The sequence below is a fragment of the Sminthopsis crassicaudata genome, chromosome 1 (assembly GCF_048593235.1).
Source record: "Sminthopsis crassicaudata isolate SCR6 chromosome 1, ASM4859323v1, whole genome shotgun sequence".
NCBI lineage: Eukaryota > Metazoa > Chordata > Mammalia > Dasyuromorphia > Dasyuridae > Sminthopsis > Sminthopsis crassicaudata.
In genome coordinates this window covers 577054045-577073555 of record NC_133617.1, presented here as the reverse complement: position 1 = coordinate 577073555, position 19511 = coordinate 577054045, and the positions used below count along the sequence as shown (strand labels likewise).

General features: G+C 43.0%; 1 protein-coding gene across 2 annotated transcripts in view; it reads right to left on the bottom strand.

The window, feature by feature from the left end:
* Positions 1–936: 936 nt before the first annotated feature.
* MAP1B (microtubule associated protein 1B) overlaps positions 937–19511 on the bottom strand; it is a 107943-nt gene continuing 89368 nt past the window's right edge. For both annotated transcript variants that reach the window (XM_074282228.1, XM_074282229.1), the window contains 3 exons: positions 7042–13570; positions 1765–2003; positions 937–1290 (listed from right to left, as the gene is read on the bottom strand). In XM_074282228.1, coding sequence (XP_074138329.1) covers positions 1135–1290; positions 1765–2003; positions 7042–13570 — 6924 coding nt within the window. In that variant the 3' untranslated portion in view covers positions 937–1134. The remainder of the gene's footprint in view (positions 1291–1764; positions 2004–7041; positions 13571–19511) is intronic.

The window sequence follows — 19511 nt, the reverse complement described above, 5'->3', positions numbered from 1 at the left end:
GTGGGTTCCATCGACATACGTCACTCATAGCACACCAAGCTGCTGGACCAACCAGATGGGCTCCTACTACCACACATGCACACTCACACTCCTGGGACTGGTGTATCTATAATCCTACACGGATGTTTTATAAACTGGCTGTCTCACATTAAAAAATAAGTGCATCAAGTATCTTTGTACATTCAAGTCACTTTCTAAGGCAAATTGTCTACCGTAGGTATGTACTCCCAACTGCTTTGGTATTTTGCTTCAGTTAATTGGCTGTTGACTTGGGTGTTCACGCATGCAGGTTGAGTGATTCAGAGTGGACTAAGTGGGTGGACACTGGGAGCATGCCTTAGACCAACCTATTTGCAAGTTAAAAGAAAAGTTCTGAGAGTTCTGAAGGGGGTTCCAACTACTTGGGGGTCCAGCCTAGGATTATTACGCTATGTCAGTATGCAGAGTTCAAACTAGAACAGGTGAGACGGGAAGATTTCGCGTCCCTTCAGAGTCACTTCCCTTCCTTTTTTTGTTGTTCTCGTGGGTGATTTTCCAGACAACTTAGATTTCATAAGTGAAGACCCTTTTTTTTTTTTTTGATAATTCAGACTCATATAAATTGAAAACTTGCTTTGCACGTGATAGTCTAAGTAAACTGCAGAAGTAAATACACCTATTGCCCGAGACAAGTACAGACCTAATTGTTTGTTACTTTCTCCTCCTTACCCTACCCCTTCTCTCTGTTTATCTATCTTGCCAGCACTCACTCTTTTACTTTCTCTTCACTCTCTCTCTCTTTTTCTCTCATTCTCTCTCTCTCTGACAAATGCCTCTACCTGGCAGAAGTCAAGTTAGGTTTGCTAGTGCATGGTTTCTAAACGTTCAGCGGAGATGAGCCAGGATTTGTAATTTTGTAGTAATTTGAACCCTACTGTGGGAATACTGTTACTTCCCTTTAGCAATCAGCAAAAACTGAAAAATATTAGTGACTTGCATCACCATGACACGGGATAGCATTTGGCAGGTAAATAGTTCAGCGGTTGAATTGGATAGGTTAACTTTTTTTTTTTTTTTTTTTTTAGAAAAGGTGGTTTCAAATTGAAGAATTTCTGGAAACAGAGTTTAAGGTTGTGTTGTGTTCTTTTTGCTTTTTTACAATTCAATCTTGCATGCAGGGAAGGATTCATCTTGCATGACAACGGTGCTGCTGCTTGCTAGAACCATGATGTTGAGGTCCTGCTGTTTCTCATGGGTCTCCTGGTACCATTCTCTCATCACTTCAGAGTCATGAGTTGGGATGAGGGTCACCTGAAGGGGGAAGAAAGATGGATTTTAACAGTTCGGCAATAAGGGATGAGGAAGAAAACAGAGTAATAGCCTCCCTTCCACCTACCTACAAAAATCACCATTTATTGGGGCAAGGGGCAAAGAAGGGAAACAAAAGTTACAAAATCCCATTATTTAAAGTGCACTGCTCATCTTATAATTCTCCATGTAGAGAAAAGGGTTTGATAGAGCAAGGTATGGTAAAAATTGCAATCTTTCCCTACTGCAAACAATTCAGTTTATAGGGTTTTGGCAACCATATTCGTGTACACCCCTGGTTAAATCTAGCTAAGACATCAACCTCAGACCTTATCCCATCACTCTTAAGGAAACAGTTTTTTAGGGTGTATTTGTAGAGTTACCTGCATATATGGCTTATAACTCAGGAGCTTCTATAATTCTTATCCCATCACTCTTAAGGAAACACAGTTTACTAGGGTGTTTTTATAGAGTTACCTGCATGTTGCTTCCCCACTGAGCTTTTCCTTCCAGTAAGGAGTCCAGGACAGCTCTACTGGGTTCTTCGGCTGCAGGGTCATTCCCACTCACCACGTAGTAGGATGACCTCACTCTCTTGAAAAATTCTACGTCGACATTTTTGCTGTTGCTGTGGTTGGGAATGTAGACAAGGTCCAGATACACCGGGGGTCCTGGAGGCACCGCTGAGGACTTGGCAGTCTTCGTAAGCCCAGGTCCTTGGGTAAATAAACAAAAAATGGTACATGAAATAAGCTACAAAATCATCCTACAACAATGATACCCAATGCACACGTCATTCTTCCTTCCTTTTCTCCCCTCCCCTAATGAATCCAGAAAGAGTTTAAAGGGTAGAATTGTTGGGGGAGAGGGGCAGTCATGGAGTTGGAAAGACTAGTGTTTCTTCATATGGCCTTTATAGTTTATTTTGTCATTTATAATAGTCAAAATAACTTATTTGCTATCCACATCTAGAGAAAGAACCAATAAACGGATGTAAAGAATAATTTTTCATATATACTTAAAGGTAGCGCTCTCTATGGTGGAGAAGGGAGAGGAAAGAAAAATATTTGTATAATAATTCTGTGTATATTTAAAAGGAATAGAAGTTGTAGTAAGATTTTACAGTTTCATATGCAATCTTTTTTATTGAACTGTGTTATGGAAGTGCTTGTTTTATTCCATAAATTAAAAGACCAGTGTCAAAGTCCTGCCTTTGATATACAGTGGATCTGTGGCTCTTGCACTAAAACCCTCCAGCAATTAAGACTACATTTCAGGTAAGTAGTTGATCTATATTTGTGAAGGGAATTTCCCTCTCAGATATTCTCTAAAGAAGTAAAATCACCTGCCACTCACTACTAACCACTCTCTTTCCCTTTCTTCAAAGAACCAATGCCTGCAGTGATAAGGGTAAAAGCAAACATAATAATAACATCAGATTGCTTGCTGTCTTGGGGAGGTGGAAGGGAAGGAAAAGAGGGAGAAAAAATTTGGAATTCCAACTCTTACCAAAATGAATGTTGAAAACTATCTGACATGTAACTGGAGAAAATGAAATACTCTTAAGTGGGGAGGAGGGGAGAAAAAGCAGATATAATTTGTGCATTATTTCAACATGAGAAATAAGAAAGTGGATGGCTTTTCCAGAGACACGTCCCCTAAATGGCAACAACCACTCAACGAGATCGCTCCTGAAAGCGGCCACAGCGCTGTCTGCTTGGGGAGCTGGCTTGTCTCACTAGCTTCGGAGGCTGGGGCCATCTTGGCAGAAGTCTCGGTCTGCTTCCCTGAGGAACCAGGGACTTGCTGCAGCTGAACACGAGCCTGAAAGCTGACTTTTTGCCAGAGTAAAAACTACCAAGATTTCCGTACACCTTTCCTAGAAATTCTGGGGCAGCAGTTTCGAGACTCATCTCAAATCCTACATTCTGCAGGGGTCTTCCACCCCTTACCATACTCTATATCTTATTTATTTACACGCTGTCTCCCCCATTAAAACATGATGTTGAAATGTTGACAACTACCTGTACATGTAATAGGAAAAAATAAAATTCTACCAGGTGGGGAGGGGGGAACCTTTAAGGGCAGGGATCCTATTTTTGCCTTTTTGGGGGGGTCTTAGCTTGAGCCATACTAAGCACTTAATAAATGCTTATTAATTTACAAAAAGAAAAAAAGCACCTGCTTCATCAAATCCCCACTATCTCTCTTTCCCAGTCGATGGGCAGGGCAAGCTGCTGGGCCACACGGCTCGTGGGCACACACACAGAGAAAGCAATATGCTCCTGCTTATCTAACCAGGTCACTTGAGGGGTATCTGAAAGGACAGCAAAGCAACTGGGGAATCTCTGGAAACCTGCTCGTGTCTAGAAAGGAAAGCTGACAAAAGTCTGAGGTAAAACCGGGCATTTAACATTCAAGTCAGATCAGTTAAAATAAAGTGGGCATGGCGCCATTGTGAGGGAGAATCACACAAGTGCACACATGGGCATATACAACTAACCTTTAAACAGAGAAATGTTTTAAGTCCTTAACAGGACTGGACCCAGGACATTTTAAAGCACTTAACTATATTTTTATTTTTCAACTTCATGAAAACTATAGTTTATTCTGAAGGATTCCTGTGTTCTCTATGAGATTTACAAAAAAACATGTTTTCAAAAGTGGAAAAACAAAAACACCAAGGAATTCATTAGGCCATTCAGTTCTGTTGAATCCTCAGAGGTGGCTGTTTGAGTGAAATAGTTAGTTCCTCAGTCCTGAATAGCCACGGCCAAAGAATTTTCTTCCCCAGCCCTGTTTATCTTTCAGCTGGCTCCTCTATGACTTCATCTTCCAATATGTAGAACTGTTTGCAAGAATTACCTTGTTTGGTGATTAGTAAAGTCCAGCAGCTCTCACTAAATGGATGTTACTGAAATAACCAGTTAACAGAGAAAATGGATAGAATTTAGGGCATTTTTAATGCAAGGGATGCAAATTTGTTTCTTTTTTTTTTTTTTTTTTTTAGAAATAAGTCTATTAAATGAGTGGGAAAGCACCTTTCTGCAGGATGGGATCAATCACATCAAGAGTTCTCATTTAAAACTCAACTTCTAAATGACTCAAAGTATATTGTCACTAGTAGCCCGAGTATTACTGGCAGCAAATTAAGGATATCTATCCTTTTTTTAAAATCCACTTTTGCAACTTGTTTTTTACCTTTTAACCAATTCACTTGTCACTGTTTCTAGGCTAAGGCATTAATTTGGTAAAATTAATTAATTCTGGGCTTTTTAAAGGGATTGAACTATATTTAAATATGGAGGGCTTCAGTTTGCCTTTACATGAATGTATGTGCCTCACTGGGATCAGGAATTATTCTGATTTGGACTGAGTCTTGAAGTTGATTTTTTTATGTTTGTAAAAAAGAATGATCTGCAGCATATATTCCTTTATTTAAGAAGAACCTAAACAGTGGAATCTCAAAGGTTTGACAGATTTTCTTTCCAATAAAAATAGAACATGCTAGTTTGTAAAATATTTCAAATATACATTTTTAATAATTTGTATTCATTTGTATGCACGGGATGAAAATCCTGGTTAAATTTGTAAATAATGCAATCTACTGTCATTGTATTAAACTTAATGTTCAGAACCTGTAGAGGTCGTTGGGAGAAGAAAGTCCTTTCCAATAAGCCCAGGTAAGTTCTGGGGACAAATATGCCTGGGAAAAGGGACCAAAATATGATCTATTCCCAGAAACCAATAATATCTAGAAGTTCTATGAAGTGGGGTTTTAAATAGAAATATAACTTCTATAAAAATAGCTTTTTATATTTATACACATAAAGGGATATATAAAGTCTCTTTTTTCCCCCCTGAGGCTGGGGTTAAGTGACTTGCCCAGGGTCACACAGCTAGGAAGTGCTAAGTGTCTGACCAGATCGGAACTCAGGTCCTCCTGATTTCAAGGCTGGTGCTCTATCCACTGCGCCACCTAGCTGCCCCTAAAGTCTCTTTAATCATTTAAAATATCTCCCTGTTCAGAGACTAATAAAAAAGGAGTTGGATGAGAATTTTCCTCAATACTTAGTGAATATTGGTTGGAACTCAGTTGCCATAGAAAATAGTAGATGACAATACAATGAGTTGACAAGTTAATGAAATGACTTTAGCCTGGTGATTTATTCCCCAAAGTTCCTGCATTTAAAACAACAACAACAACAACAACAACAAAAAACTCTTGAGACTAAAAGGCTTGGCTTCTGGTATTGACTTCTGGTAGGCCTTGGAGCTTATGATTTATAACCCCAAATAGAGCCAAGACTAGCCTTAGGCAAGGCAAGCTTGAAGTAGAATGTCAGAGGGAACAATGAGAAAGGCAACTTAATGTGATTTTATATATATATAAAACAACATCCCATTCATTCATGGATATGTGTGTGTGTGTATCCATGAATATGTAATCCTGTGCATACAAATGAATACACATTATTAAAAATGTATATTGAAATACTTTACAAATAGCATTTTCTATTTTTATTGGAAAAAATCTGTCAACCTTTGAGATTCCAAAGTTTAGTTTCTTCTTAAATAAAGGAATATATGCTGCAGATAAATAAAAATAAGTTATACGATGAGCAAAATGGATACAAACAGAAAGATAAAACAATTTCTATTCCATTCAAGGAGATAGGATTCTAATAAGAGAAATCAGATTTTTTTTCCCCATGGTCAATGGGTATATATATTTATTTGCATGTGTATGTATATGTGTGTGTGTGTGTGTGTGTGTGTGTGTGTGTGTGTATTTTATAAGTCAAATTTACTATAGTGATGGTTCAAAGTCATTAAAGTTCAGTAATTTTTCCCCAATTTTTTCCTAGGACACACAAATGCCTAGACCCAACTCCAAACTTAAGGCCGGTTTCTGGGGATCCTGAGGTTAATCAAGATGCAGATCTTAATTCTAACTAAGGAAGTTTGGCCTGGACCTGGGAGTGCAAGCAGAGGGTCTCGCAATGCTATGGACAGAATCCCTCACGGATATCCAATGACACATCTCTACATTGAACTAGACCAGTGGAATAATGTTCCAATGAGATTATTTGTAAAGTTAGTGCAGAGCCTAATGCATACAGTAGGTGCTTGATAATTGCTTGGTTTTGCCCTTTCCTTTCTGCAGGGTCTGCAAAAGAATACTGGGCTGGAGCTTTTCTGTCATGAGTGAATGGTGCAAATATGGGTGTTTAGTGAGGGAGGAATACATTTTCTCATATAAAGAGGAGGATAAGAAGCACGATGGGGATTGGCTGAATAAATTGTGGTATATGACTATTATGGAATATTATTGCTCTGTAAGAAATGACCAGCAGGATGAATACAGAGAGGCCTGGAGAGACTTACATGATGCTGAGTGAAATGAGCAGAACCAGGAGATCATCATCAGACCATACAAAGATCAGTTCTGTGGACGTGGCTCTCTTCACCAATGAGGTGATTCAGGCCAGTTCCCACAGACTTGTGCTGGAGAGCCACCTGTGACCAGTGGGCACCGAATGAGGACCACAACATAGCATCTCACCTTTTAGATCTGATTGTTCCTGTGCTCCCTGATAAATGGGGAAAATACCTTTAGAAGAATGGCACTGTTTAACCTATACTGTGTGGAGGGGAAGAGGTGGGAGGGAGAAAGATGTGTGACAACTCTTTTGGAAGTAAAAGCCCTGATTCAGAGTTTTCTACGCGCCGGGTCCCCCGGCAGGGCCTCACCTGCAGTGGCGGTCTTGGCTGACTTGGACGTCGAGGTGTTGGTGGCGTTCTTCGCTTCCTTGTCCTTCTCCTCCGCCCGGGAAGCCTTGACCTCGGGGGTGGCGCTGGCCTTGGTGGCTTTTTCTGCAGACTCCTTCTTCTTGGGAGAGGTCGTTCTGGAGACCTTCTCGAGAGACTCCTTCAGGCCCGCCGGCTTGGGGGAGGCCACGGCCTGCTTCGACTTCCCGTCGGCCTTTTTCACGGGGGACGAAGACTTGGTCTTTATCCCCGGCTTCTTGGTCTTTGTCTTTTCCTTGAGGTCCTTCTTCAGAGCCTTGCCTAGGCTCTGCTCGATCGCCAGGGCCTCCGGGTCCACCATGGACACATCGGGGTGGCGCGGGGAGGGGCTCCGGTCTTGCATGGGGACGGGGGGCGGGTCGATGTGTTTGTAGGTGACCGTTTTGTCGGTGGGGATGGTTTCCGATTCATCCTCCGAGTCGATGTTGGCGTCGGCCGTGATGGAAGGACACTCCTCCGTCTCCGGGGGCACGTCCGAGTCCGTCTGAGAGGGGGCCGACTCGCTGACTGACGTGGGGGGGGTTTCGTCACACTGGCGCCCTTGCTGCTTTCCGCCTGGGGGGGGCGGGCCTCCTCCGGCTTGCGTCAGGGGCTTCTCGTACTCCTGGGTCTGTTCCTCGCTGGCGAACCACTCGAGGGGGTTGGGGTTGATGAAGGAGGGCGAGAGCTCGGTCTTGGGGTGCTTATATTCACAGGAAGAGACAAGACACAAATCGACGTCCTGGCGGGCTTGGGTGGGAGATTTCTTTTCCGCGCCGAAGCACTGGTCTGAGGTCTCGTAAGAGTAGGTGGAAGCGTGGGAAGTTCTGGTGATTTTCTCGGTCGTCTCGTAACAGTAAGGAGAGGACTCGAGGGTCTGGCTCGTCCGCTTAGGTGTTTCGTAGGAGTAACTTTCGGAATCAGGGAAGCTGGTGATCTTTTCGGTAGTTTCGTAGGAGTAAGTGGAGTCTCCCGGCGTCTGGCTGCCATCCTCGGAATCATCGTAGCCGTTGCTGATGTCATCCAAGAGCCTCGCGGTCCTCTCCATCTTTTCGTGGGTGTACCCTCCCGCCTCGTGGGTCCTGGTGATCTTCTCACTGATCTCGTACGAGTATCCGCCTTCTTCAGGAGTGCGTCTGGTCTTCTCAGTAATCTCGCAGGCAAAACCGCAGTCGTCAGGAGCCTTGAAGGTCCTTTCAATGGTCTCATAGGAGTAGCCGCTGTCGTGGGGAGACCTCGTAGTTCTCTCTGTCTTCTCGTAGGAATAGCTGCCTAATTCAGGGGACCGGGAAGTTTTCTCTCGTGTCTCATACACATAGTCTTCTTCACCCGGAGACCTGGTGGTCTTGTTCGTTTGCTGATAGGCGTAGCTGAAGTCGTCAGACGGCTTCCCTTCCTGGTCCTTCTCCGGGCCGGAGGAAGGCAGGTGGCTGTTCAAGGACAGGTGGTGTTGCATCGTATCGAATAGCATGGAGGAGCGGAAGCCGTAGGGCTCGGCGGAGGAAGTGCCCACCGACGGAGATGGGGAAGGACTGCGGCAGGCGGATGCGTTTTCTTTGAACGCCGAGGCAGATTCTGAAAAACTGGGTGAATATAAAGGAGAGGACTCTCTTGGAGTCAGTGGAGAGATATCCGACTTTGGTGAAAGCTTTTCTCCTTCGAGACCCTGCGCTTTCTCCGAGGCGAGCGAAGAATACAGCGATATTTCTCTGGGAGGAACGACGTCGGAGAGAGCATCTTCCTGGAGGGGAGAGGCGATCTGTGAGGGGGTGTGTGCTGAAGAAGTCGACGGAGAAGCCTCCACCTGAGATACGGAGATGAGCTCAGAAAGATCGTTATCCTGGGCATAGGACGACTCTTCGGCTGGTGGTATCTTGTGCGAAAAGCTGGACTCCTGCATGTCGGGGCTGTAATCCACTTCGGTCGGTCCATTTTCAGAGATATGGAGCACGCTCAGGCCTGCCGCAGGGTGGTCTGGGGATTGTCTGCTAAAGTCCATTGCCAGAGACTGCTCAGGAGACTCCTGGCCAAATTCAATAGACATTGATGACTGTTCAGATTTATGCTCTTGCACCGGCGTTCTGGATTTGGCTGTTTTGGGGGAAAAGTCTGGCGGTGAAATGGACATTGGCCTTGGGCATTCTTCCTTAGATGGCGACATTTCGGTTTCCTGGAAAGTAGTGGGCGTTTGGACCACAGATACAGAAAGGGAGTCATCCACCTCTGTAGAGTGTGGGGAGCCGACTTCAGCATGCAAAGAAGGAGAGACGTCATCGGTCGTCGGTTCTGGAAATGAGCTGGTGGCCACCGAAGCTGTGGAAACCGAGGCCACCCCTTCTATGTGCGAGTACGTGTCTTCCGCTACCCCCTCATCCACAGGAGTTGCCGATTTGTCGGAGACGGTGCCTTCAGAAATGGACATTTTCGTGTCTTCTTTAAAGGATCCAAACTGACTGACATCTATCTGTGTAGGAGAGACATCTCCTGCTAATTTCCTCTCATCCAAAGTCAGGCCTGGCTGAGAACCTACGGCTTCAAAACCCTCCATTTTCTTTTCTGGACCCAGATCTTCCTTTATTGGCATAAATTCAGCGCTTTTCTCATCTTGTTTCTCTTGGTAAAGACCAGAGGAAGTCATTTCAGAAACAGGACTTATCTGAGACGGAGAGTCTCGTTTTCCAATCTTTTCTTCAAAAGGGCTCTCTACGTGTCTGCCGGCGGGCCTGACGTCAGCGCTCAGAAAGGTTTCGTAGGCTGACTCCGATCCGATCAGTGGAGGGCTGCGCAAAGGAGATAAGACTTTCTCGATGGGAGACTCCGAGTCAGGTACTGGCTCGTCCATGGGACTGATGGAAGTTTTCCCATTTTCATCTTTGGCGTCATCAAATTCGAAGCTGACGGGGACAGACGGGGCCTTCCCGGTCACATCTGCGGGCAGATGGCTGGACTTCTCGTCCGTGGGAGACTGGTAGTAAGGCGTGTGGCCGGCACTGCCAGCCACAGACTGCGACGGGGAGACGACTTCCAGGGTTTTATCCTCCGGGCTCGCGCAGTGCTCTTCTAGGACTTCCTGAAGTAGCTCAGGAGATTTGGGGATGACTCCAGCTTCTGCTGAAACTTTAATCTCATTGGGGGTCAGAGAAAAGTTCACACTGCGTTCCCCGAGAGGCGTCTTGGCCACTGGGGATGGAGGAGCTGGGCTCAGGGAGGGACTCCTGGCCGGACTAAGCTTTTCATCTGAGACTGCTGAGGAGCCATCTTTGATTTCAAGGGTAGTGGTAGTTTTCACGTCCCTGTCACCAGCGTGGTAAGCATCTTGTAGAACAGATTTGCTGAATTTGTCTTCCTCCATCGATGAAGGGGGTGAGATAGTGGAAGCGGAAGCATTATAGTCTTTGCCGTCGGTGGCGTCGGTTTTGGAGCCGTCGGATAATCCGTTGAAAGCCTCGGGAAGCTTGGGCTTGGTGAATTCTTGAGAATACAGTGAAGACTCGTATTTGGTGATGTTCACAAATTCCTGAGAAGGAGATTCGCTCTCCTCGTTGTTGGTCTCGTCGCTCATCACATCTCGAGGAGTGGACATTTCATCCATGGGAGTGGGCTCACTCGAAATCTCAATGGTGGACTGCGTGTAGCCCGATGTAGCCGTGAACTCCTCAGGTTGGTCCTCCCGATTCTCCTCATCGGAAACGGTCGCCTCGCTTTCCGAGCCACCGGGCAAAGTCTCGTCATGAATGGAAAAGGCGGGCTCCCTGGCTGGAGACTGGGCTTCCGACTGCTTGCCTGGGGTGAGAAGGGAGCCGTACTTGTCCTCGACATCACCGGCCTCCGCGGCCTTGTCCACCACGGCCATCACGTAGTCTTCCTCGGCTAGATGCTTTTCCATCTCGTAGTCCTCATCTCTGGCATCCTCAGTCTTTTCCTCCTCATCTAGTTCCTCCTCTGTCTCTTCAGCTTCCGCCTTCTCGATGATCTCATCCATGTCTTCTTCAGCTCGCTCGTCGCCCCCTGCCAGAGATTCCCTTTTCTCCTTCCCACGTCCATCAGCCTCCATCTTCCGATCTTCCTCGGCTTCCTCCTCCTCGTCGAGCACCCTCGCCTCCTCCTCCATGCCGCGCTTGGTGCTGCTCAGAGGCACATTTTCCTCCCCTTCGTAGTCAGGCTCCTCGGCTTCCTCCGTCTCCGCCTTTTCTTCATAATCTCCGGCTTCTGAGGATTCTTCAAAACCTGTGCCTTCATCCTCAAACTTCTCGTTGTCATCCTCCCTGTGCTTCTCGACCGGCTCCAGCTCCTCGGGGGTCTGCTCACACTCCCCTTCCACTTCGGTCGTAGTAATGCCCTCGTCGGGGGATTCGGCGGGTCCCTTAAGGACTTCCGTTTCCTTTTGGATGTCGTAAGCGTCGACGCGTTCTGTTTCTGGCAGTTTCTTCTCGTCTTCTATCAGAGCTAGCTGAGGCTTGGTCTCCTTGAGAACATCCACTTCCTCGGCTTTTAGCTCTTCAAAGTCCTTGGTCAAGTCTTCGGGGGAGGACATGAGGGATCTCTCTGCTTCCAGTTCCTTGGCGGGGCCGGCTGTGGAGATTCCAGCGGCTGCCACCGCCGCCGCGGCTGTCGCGGCTGTACCAACGGCGGCTGCAGCACTCTCGGACACCTTGCTCTCCTTCTTCACCACCTTGATTTTCCCTTTCTCCTTGAGTTTTCCAACGGCAGCAGCCTCCTTCTTGATGGGTTCTTCCTTCTTCTGCACTTTAGGTTTCAAGATGGGCTTTTTGGCTTCAGAGAGAGTAGACGTTTTCTTTGTGTCTTTAGGAAGCTTTTTAATGTCTTTTTTGATTTCTTTTTCTTCTTTCTTAATTTCCTTTTTATCTTCCTTTTTCACCTCCTTTTTGATTTCTTTGAGAGGCGTTTCTTTCTTCACCTCCTTCTTGAGTTCTCTTTTCTCTTCTTTTTTGACTTCTTTCTTGATGTCTTCCTTTTTAGGTTTCTCCTCCTTCTTGAGAGGAATCTTTTCCTCCTTTTTAGACACCTCTTTCTTTGGTTTTTCCTTCTCTTCCTTCTTGTCTTCAGATTTTGCCTTCACTTCCTTTTTCACAATTTTGTCCTTGGAGACTTTGGGCTTGACATCCGTAGCTTGTTTTTCGGCCACCTCGGCCTTCACCGTGGAATGATCTTCTTTGTTGGAAACCTCCTTTTCAGGCGCTGAAGGTTTAACTTCTGTTTTTATGGGTTTCTCCTTTTTCACGATCACTTTTTCTTTGCTTTCAATTTTGGATGCCTTTTCCACGTGGTTGATTTTGGCCGTTTCAGGCGCCTCTTCTTTAGACTCCTTCCTGACTGGTTTGCTGGACAGTGTCTTTGCAACGGGTTTGAGACTTTCCCGGCTATCTGTTCTCTGCTTCAGCTTGACTTGTTTCACTGCCGGACTAGCCACTTGGCCAGAGAGATCCTTCTGGGTGACCATGGGCTGTTTCAGGAAGTCTAAATGTTTGAGTTTTTCCAGTCCTTCTAGTATGTTGTATTGGGGGCTGTTGCCAGGAAACAGGACCCGGATGATTTTCTCTGCAGGGTTTGCTGGGTGCCACACAATCAGAGAGGAAACGGAAGTCAAATAGGACACGGGAATATCTACTTCTTGGCCATTCGGCAGGATAAGTTCGGCCTTGTCTTTGTTGGTTCCAGTCCATTGGTTCATAAAGTACTGCATCTCCTTGCTATTCTTGACCGGGTTGAGCACATACATCTCAAGTTTCCCCACTCCCATCTTCTGAAAAAGAATGACCGGATCAATAGTATTCCCGACATTTCTAGAGAGAGGTTCTGGTTTCATGGACAATTTGTTTAAGTACTGAAGAGTGAAGCAAGCCTCTTCAATGCTCCTCTTCATCTTGATATTTGGATCGGGGTTTTTCAGGTTTTCAGGGACATTGAGAAAGACAACTCCCAAATCTGGGGAGATCAGGTTTTTCATCCAATCACTGTTGGTGGTGGAACCCTGGGACTGCTCTTCTTCCAGTTCAGCAATTTTCCTCTGCAGCATGCTGTTGATTCCCGGCAAGTTGTCATCTCCAATGTGGGTGAGAAGAATTGAGTCCACCCGGTCCAAGTGGCGAATAAGTTTCCAGAAGCAGGATTTTCTTTCTGATCCTCCATTGATAAGCATATTGAATCCATTGACGGCAAACAGCGCCGAATCGCCTCTCCCCCCTGGGAAAATGTAACAACAGGGTTTGGAGAGCTTCAGAAACCCTCCTGACGTGGGAGGCTCCAGGATGTCAAAGGGAGATGGGACTTCCACTGATTCTGACAAGTATTCGGTAAACTCTGAAAGTCCCTCCATTTCTGGTAATATCGAAGCCGAGTTGAGTTTAATATTGATGAAGTCCTGAAGGTTATGTCTGTCAAGGTTTGAGTTCTTCCAGTCCCCTTCCTCGGGACAGAATAGGGTTAGGCTGGCTTTGTTGGCAGGATGGGTGGTACTCAGCAATTCCCCAATCTGGAAGAGGAGGGGAAAAGAATAAAAAAGAGAGATTTAGGCAAATGTCTTCAACGAATCAATGCACTTAAATTAACCTGATGCTCACAACAGAGCCCAATGGGATGGAATGGCATCTGAAGAGGTAATCTAGTTTCTCTTTTTTTAATGTCAAAGGAGAAGACTGTGGAGAGTATTTTGCCATTAAGAGAAAGCTTTCTCCTTGGTTCCACTGGACCTTGTAATGTAGACTAGATCTCAGCATTAAAGGCAGAAAAACAAGGAGTCCCCAAAATAAATTGTGACAATATAAAAAGCTCATTTCTTTCATTTGGTGATTTACAGACACAGGCTTAATGGACTTTGCCTAGTAAGTTAGGAGTTGGGGGTCCACCTTAAGTCCAGGATTCAGCAAAACTCAGAAATCGGCTCGGATATGATTTCAGACTGGAATGGAATTCTGGTACAATAACAAATGACAAAGTGGCAAAGAAAAAAGAATGTCTTTGGGTTTCTAGTCTTCCCAAAACAATGCACTACGAACCCTTATCTTTTCTTGAAGATAGCAGGGTTTTCACTGGCTCACACTACCACTGAATGTTGTTTTCTTAGGGTTTATTTTATTTGATGATCATATTTGGAAAGAAGCTAAATGTGGCTACATTTAGCTTCTTTCCAAATATGATTGTGGAGGAGACTGTCTAATTTTTTCCCTTCACTCGGTTCCAGAGAAATAGATTTCTTGCTATTGTAAGCCTCTTGATCTGGAGCCCATACAATTTTCTTTAGATGGCCACAAGCATTAACACCTTGTATAACTATAACACTTGAGTCTCAGTGTCTCTTGGCTTTTGACCATCCAGGAGTCGGATTGTTAAGGATGATATTTTACGAGTATTCCATCCTACAAAAATTCTGGGTAACTCTTCTTGTATCTCCCCCTAGGATGTAATTCTCCCCAACCCTGTCAATGTACTAATCTATGCTCTTCAATTCCTGTTATCCAGCACCACTACCTTAGAACAAAATGACTTAGGAGCCTCCTCTTCACCCACTACACTTTCTCTTGTAGTTTCCCAAGTTCTAGTTTAATTACATTTTTATGTAGATGACTCACATATTTATCTCATTCCCGGATTCTCTCGAGCTTTCGCTCAGCAATGATAATTTATTATTGGGCTTGACATAGACAGCTCTAAATATTGTTCCCACCAAAATTACTTCTCTTCAAAACCTGCCTATTTCTGTAAAAGCCATTACCATTCTTCCAGTCTCTTAGATTCATAATCTTAGAATCATTAGGTACTAAATTAGATACCACAATGCATCTCAAAACTGAACTTTTCTCTCTAACCACACATAAATCACTTATCACTTCTTACCTAGATTACTGAAATAACATTGTAATTTATTTCACCTCCTCAAGCTTCTCCCTTCTCTAGGCCATCCTCCATACTGCTGCCAAGGGGAAATGTAGAATTGATCAAATTGCTTTCCATTTTTAGATATTCCAACGGTCCCCTATTGTCTCTAGTATTTTATATAAATCTTACTGGTTAGCTTTGTTCAGAACTTGGCTTCAACTTATTTTCCCAGTCTTACTATATTTTTGGATCCCGCCAAGCGGGATGGTTTTTGCTCCTCTTACTACAAAAGCACTCTGTCTCTATCTCCATGCCTTTATGTTGGCCATCCTCCATAGCTGGAGTGCACTCCCTCCTCAGCCTCTAAGAAAACCCCTTTCCTTTTTGTTTGAGAAAATAATTAAGTACTATTATCTAATCTCCACCCCCCATGCTAGTGCCTTCCTTTCCTTGTGCTTATTTATATTTATTCTTTTTAATGTTTATTTTATACACAAATAACTACCTCCTCACACTAGAAAGTAAGGTCCAATTCAAAGAAAAATGGAAAAAAATGTAAGAATACATCTATATCAGGGACATGTGTGTGTATGGGGGGGGGTGACAAAGAATTGGAAACTAAGGGAATGTCCGTCAATTGGGAAATGACTGGACTAGTATGGCATATGATTGTGATGGAGTACAATTGTGCTGTAAGAAATGATGAAGCGCCTGGTTTCAGAAGAACCTGGGAAGATTTCTATGAACTGACGCAAAGTGAAGTGGGCAGAACTAGGAGGAAATTGTACACAGTCACAGCAATATTGTAAGTATGACTCAGCTACTCTAATCAATACAATGATCCATGACAATTACAAAGGATCCATGATAAAAAAAGAAGTTACCCTCCCAGAGAGAGAATTGATGAAAACTGAATGCAGATGGAAGCATATTTTTCACTATTTATTTTGCTTTTTTTCCCATGTGATTAATGTAGAAATATGTTTTACATAACTTCACATGTGGAAATCATACTGTTCGCCTTCTCAATGAGTAAAGGAGACAGAGAGGAAGAGAATGCAGAAATGAAAATAAAATTAAAGACATATATATTTTTTTTTTTCAAAAGTAATCTCTTTGAGAGAAAGAATTGTTTCATTGTTTTTATTTGTACCATCAGTGCCTAGCATATTGTAGGTGATTAATAAATGATTGTTGCTTCATTGTTTGACTTCATGATCAGCCACTTCTTAGATTCAATAGCCAATGCCTTAGAATTTCTAAGGTCCTACATCTTCACCTGTTAAACTGGGAAATTCCAACCTGCTTCCAGCTGGCACACATTGCTATGCAGACATAAAACTGTGCTGATTTCATCCCTTAGAATGAATGCCCTCTAACTTTAGCTGGTCCCTCAATGCTACTTTACAATTACTCATTAAAACAGGGAATCAATAAGAGTTGAACCTGCCATTTGCCATTTATTGATCCTTTATCTCATTCCCTTTAATGAGTGACTATTTCAATCTTTTTCTTTTGTGCTCAGGTACCAATCCTACCTCACACATAATCTTCCAGTAGGGAATCTCACCTTTTACTTTAGAAGGAATAGCAAGGCTATCTGACAGGAGTTCCTTTGATACTGTCCCCTTAAAAGTAAAAAAAAAAATGCTTCTTCATAAAGTCCTTAACTTTCCTCCTAAGTCAGAAAAAGAGGCATCCTAAATCCCTGCCTAAGCTAACACCTCCACCTGTGCCCTTGATCTCATGTCTTCCTGATGGCTTCAGACTTCAATATGTGAATCAATAAATCATTCTCTTTGTCTCTCTCTTTCTGTATCTGTCTCTCTCTCGTTTGGCTAAACCTCATGAAAAAATATCTTCAAGCCAAAAATCTCTACTTTCTCTCCAACTATTCACCCACCAATCTTTGGAAATTTGGATTCTGTCCCCACAATTCTTTCATTGCCCTCTCGTTGTTCACCAAATCCAATGGTTTTTTCCAGGTCTCATTCTCCTTGACTTTCCTCTAGCATTTCAGTCAGTTTGCATTTATTAAGGGCCTACCATGTGCCAGGCTCTATGCTAAGCCTTGGGGATACAAAGAAAAGCAAAAATAAATAAATAAATAAATCCATGCTCTTACGCAGCTTTCCGTTTAGTTGGAAAGACAACATGTAAACAGTCATGCGTAAATAAGATATTTCAAGGGTTAATCAGAAATAAGCAACAGAGGGAAGGCATTTAGTTTTAGGGGAGAACAGGAAAGTCTTCCTGTAGAAGGTGGACTTTAGCTTGGACTTGGAGGAATCTAGGGAGGACAGGGGATGGAAATGATAAGGAAGAGAGTTCCGGGCATGGGGATAATGAAACCACCTGGGATTGTAAAACGAAATTACGAAGATCTCTGAATGTGAGACAGAGGACTTCATATTTGTTCTGGGAGGTGATATGGGCCCTCTAGCCACTCTTCTCCACACTAGACATACTCTTCCCTTCTCCCTTTCTACATGATCTTCCTTGGAAAATTCTCTACTCCCATGGCTTCAAATATCACCTTTACATGAATGGCTACAATCTAGACTTCTAGTCCTGATGTTTCTCATGAATTTTAGGCTAAAATTTCTAGCTACTCAATAGATATTTTCTTTGGCTATCCAATCAGTATTTCAAACTTAACATACCCAAAATATTATCTTTTCCCATAAAGGGAAAATTATCTACTCTTTCCTCCAAATTCTTGATTTCTCTATTAATATTATAAAACATCATCATTCACCCAGTCATTCAACTTGGTACCACACAAGTGCTACTTTCAAGTCTTCCTTCTTTTTTGTTTTTCAGGTATGTCCATTCAACCTGCATGATATTTCTTAGGTTCCTCCTCACACTTTCAATTCCCTGCCACCATTCTGTTGCCCCACGGATATCACCTTTCCATTAGATCAGAATAACTTTTATGGCCTCCTTCCATGTTTTTCAATTCATCTTTTATTACAACCTCTAGGTCTTACTCTTATCCATTTTGCTAAGCACTTAGCCTAAAAGCACTTAGGTCACAATCAGCTTATTTCTAGGTTTTTTCCCCCTTAATACCTCCTTTTTTGCCTCCTAATTAAATTCAGACTCTTTGGTTGGCCCACATTCAAGTTCTACTGCTTCTTTGTCTTTCCTGCCTTATCTCACATTATTTTCCAGTCATGCAGTCTACAATCTGGAGCCATGCCATATCTATTTATCTATTATCTTTATCTATTTCCTCCATTTTTCCATTTTGGTGCCTTGTTTCCTTTATTCCCTATCCAACACATCCACATCTTCTCCACTTTTTGAAAGCCTATCCATTCATCATGATCCACCATTAAATACCACCTTCTCCTCAAAACTTACCTAAATTATCCTCAGTAAAAAATATTTCCTTCCTTGGACCTCACATAACGCTTGTGTGTTTATCATACTCTATTTTGTCCTGTAATTATTTTTGTATTCTATTACCCAAATTGGTTTGTAAGATGTATTTAAAACAAAGACTTTTATCTTACTTAATTTTAATCCTAATGCCTAGAACATGCTCTAAAATGAATAGGTGCCTTATAAATGCTTACTGAATTGAACCTAAACAATTCTTTACTTTCCATTTTTATAACTGGGAAAACAGATACAGGGAGCACCAAACCATATGTATATTTCACTGGGGAGAAGATTAAAAGATATAATAAGAATGCAATTTCTTGCTAGAAACAAGCAGAATTCACATTTAGCACTGGTCCCTTACTTTCTGTTCAATATGTGAGGACTCTGACAAGATCATCAAATCATAGGGCTGTAGATTCCAAGCCCATCTATCTACTAAATTAAGCAAACAATGATAAGATGTCACAAGAAGTTGGTAACTTTTGAATTACTCTTTTACTCCTTATTGACCCATTTCCTCTAGTCTCTGATAATGAGACCACCTTAAGACCTTCAAAGACCAAACTAGTAAGCTCCCTCCACAACCCATTCCAAAAGCAACCACCATTAAAGACATTTCTTCATTATTTTTAACATACATCTTTTCATTTTGAGGTTTCCTCTTTCATGTTCTCTTGCTGCTATTCCAGTTTCTTGTGAAGTACCTCATTATCCTCACATTCTAACTTCTTGAATTAATAAACCAGGGACACACAATTTAAAGCTTGAAAGGCTCTTAGCTGTTGGCTAGCCCAAATGACTCACCTCCCTTTGAGAAAATTTTGACTAAGATCATACAAGTAATCCCAAACAAACCATTTTATATGGTCTTAAAAATGTTTTATTAAAAATATTTTATATTCAGTGACTGAATGTGACATTCATTTCACTTAGAATTTCAGACAACCTCTTTCTATTTCTGAGGGCATTTTCTATTTGTAATCTTGATGTGAATGAAGTAAATTCTGATGTCATGACATGAGACCTAGTCCCTAACAGAAATTATTTGGGCAAGTACTTGAGGGATTGTTTGGGTAAATGAGTAGGAAGACTTAGGCTTGGACCACGGCCACTGAGCTGACCAGGCAAATTCCTGTGTTGTTGAACCATAAAGCAGATTTCCCAGGACACTGATGCTTTTTCCTTTCTCCACTAAAAAAGTATAG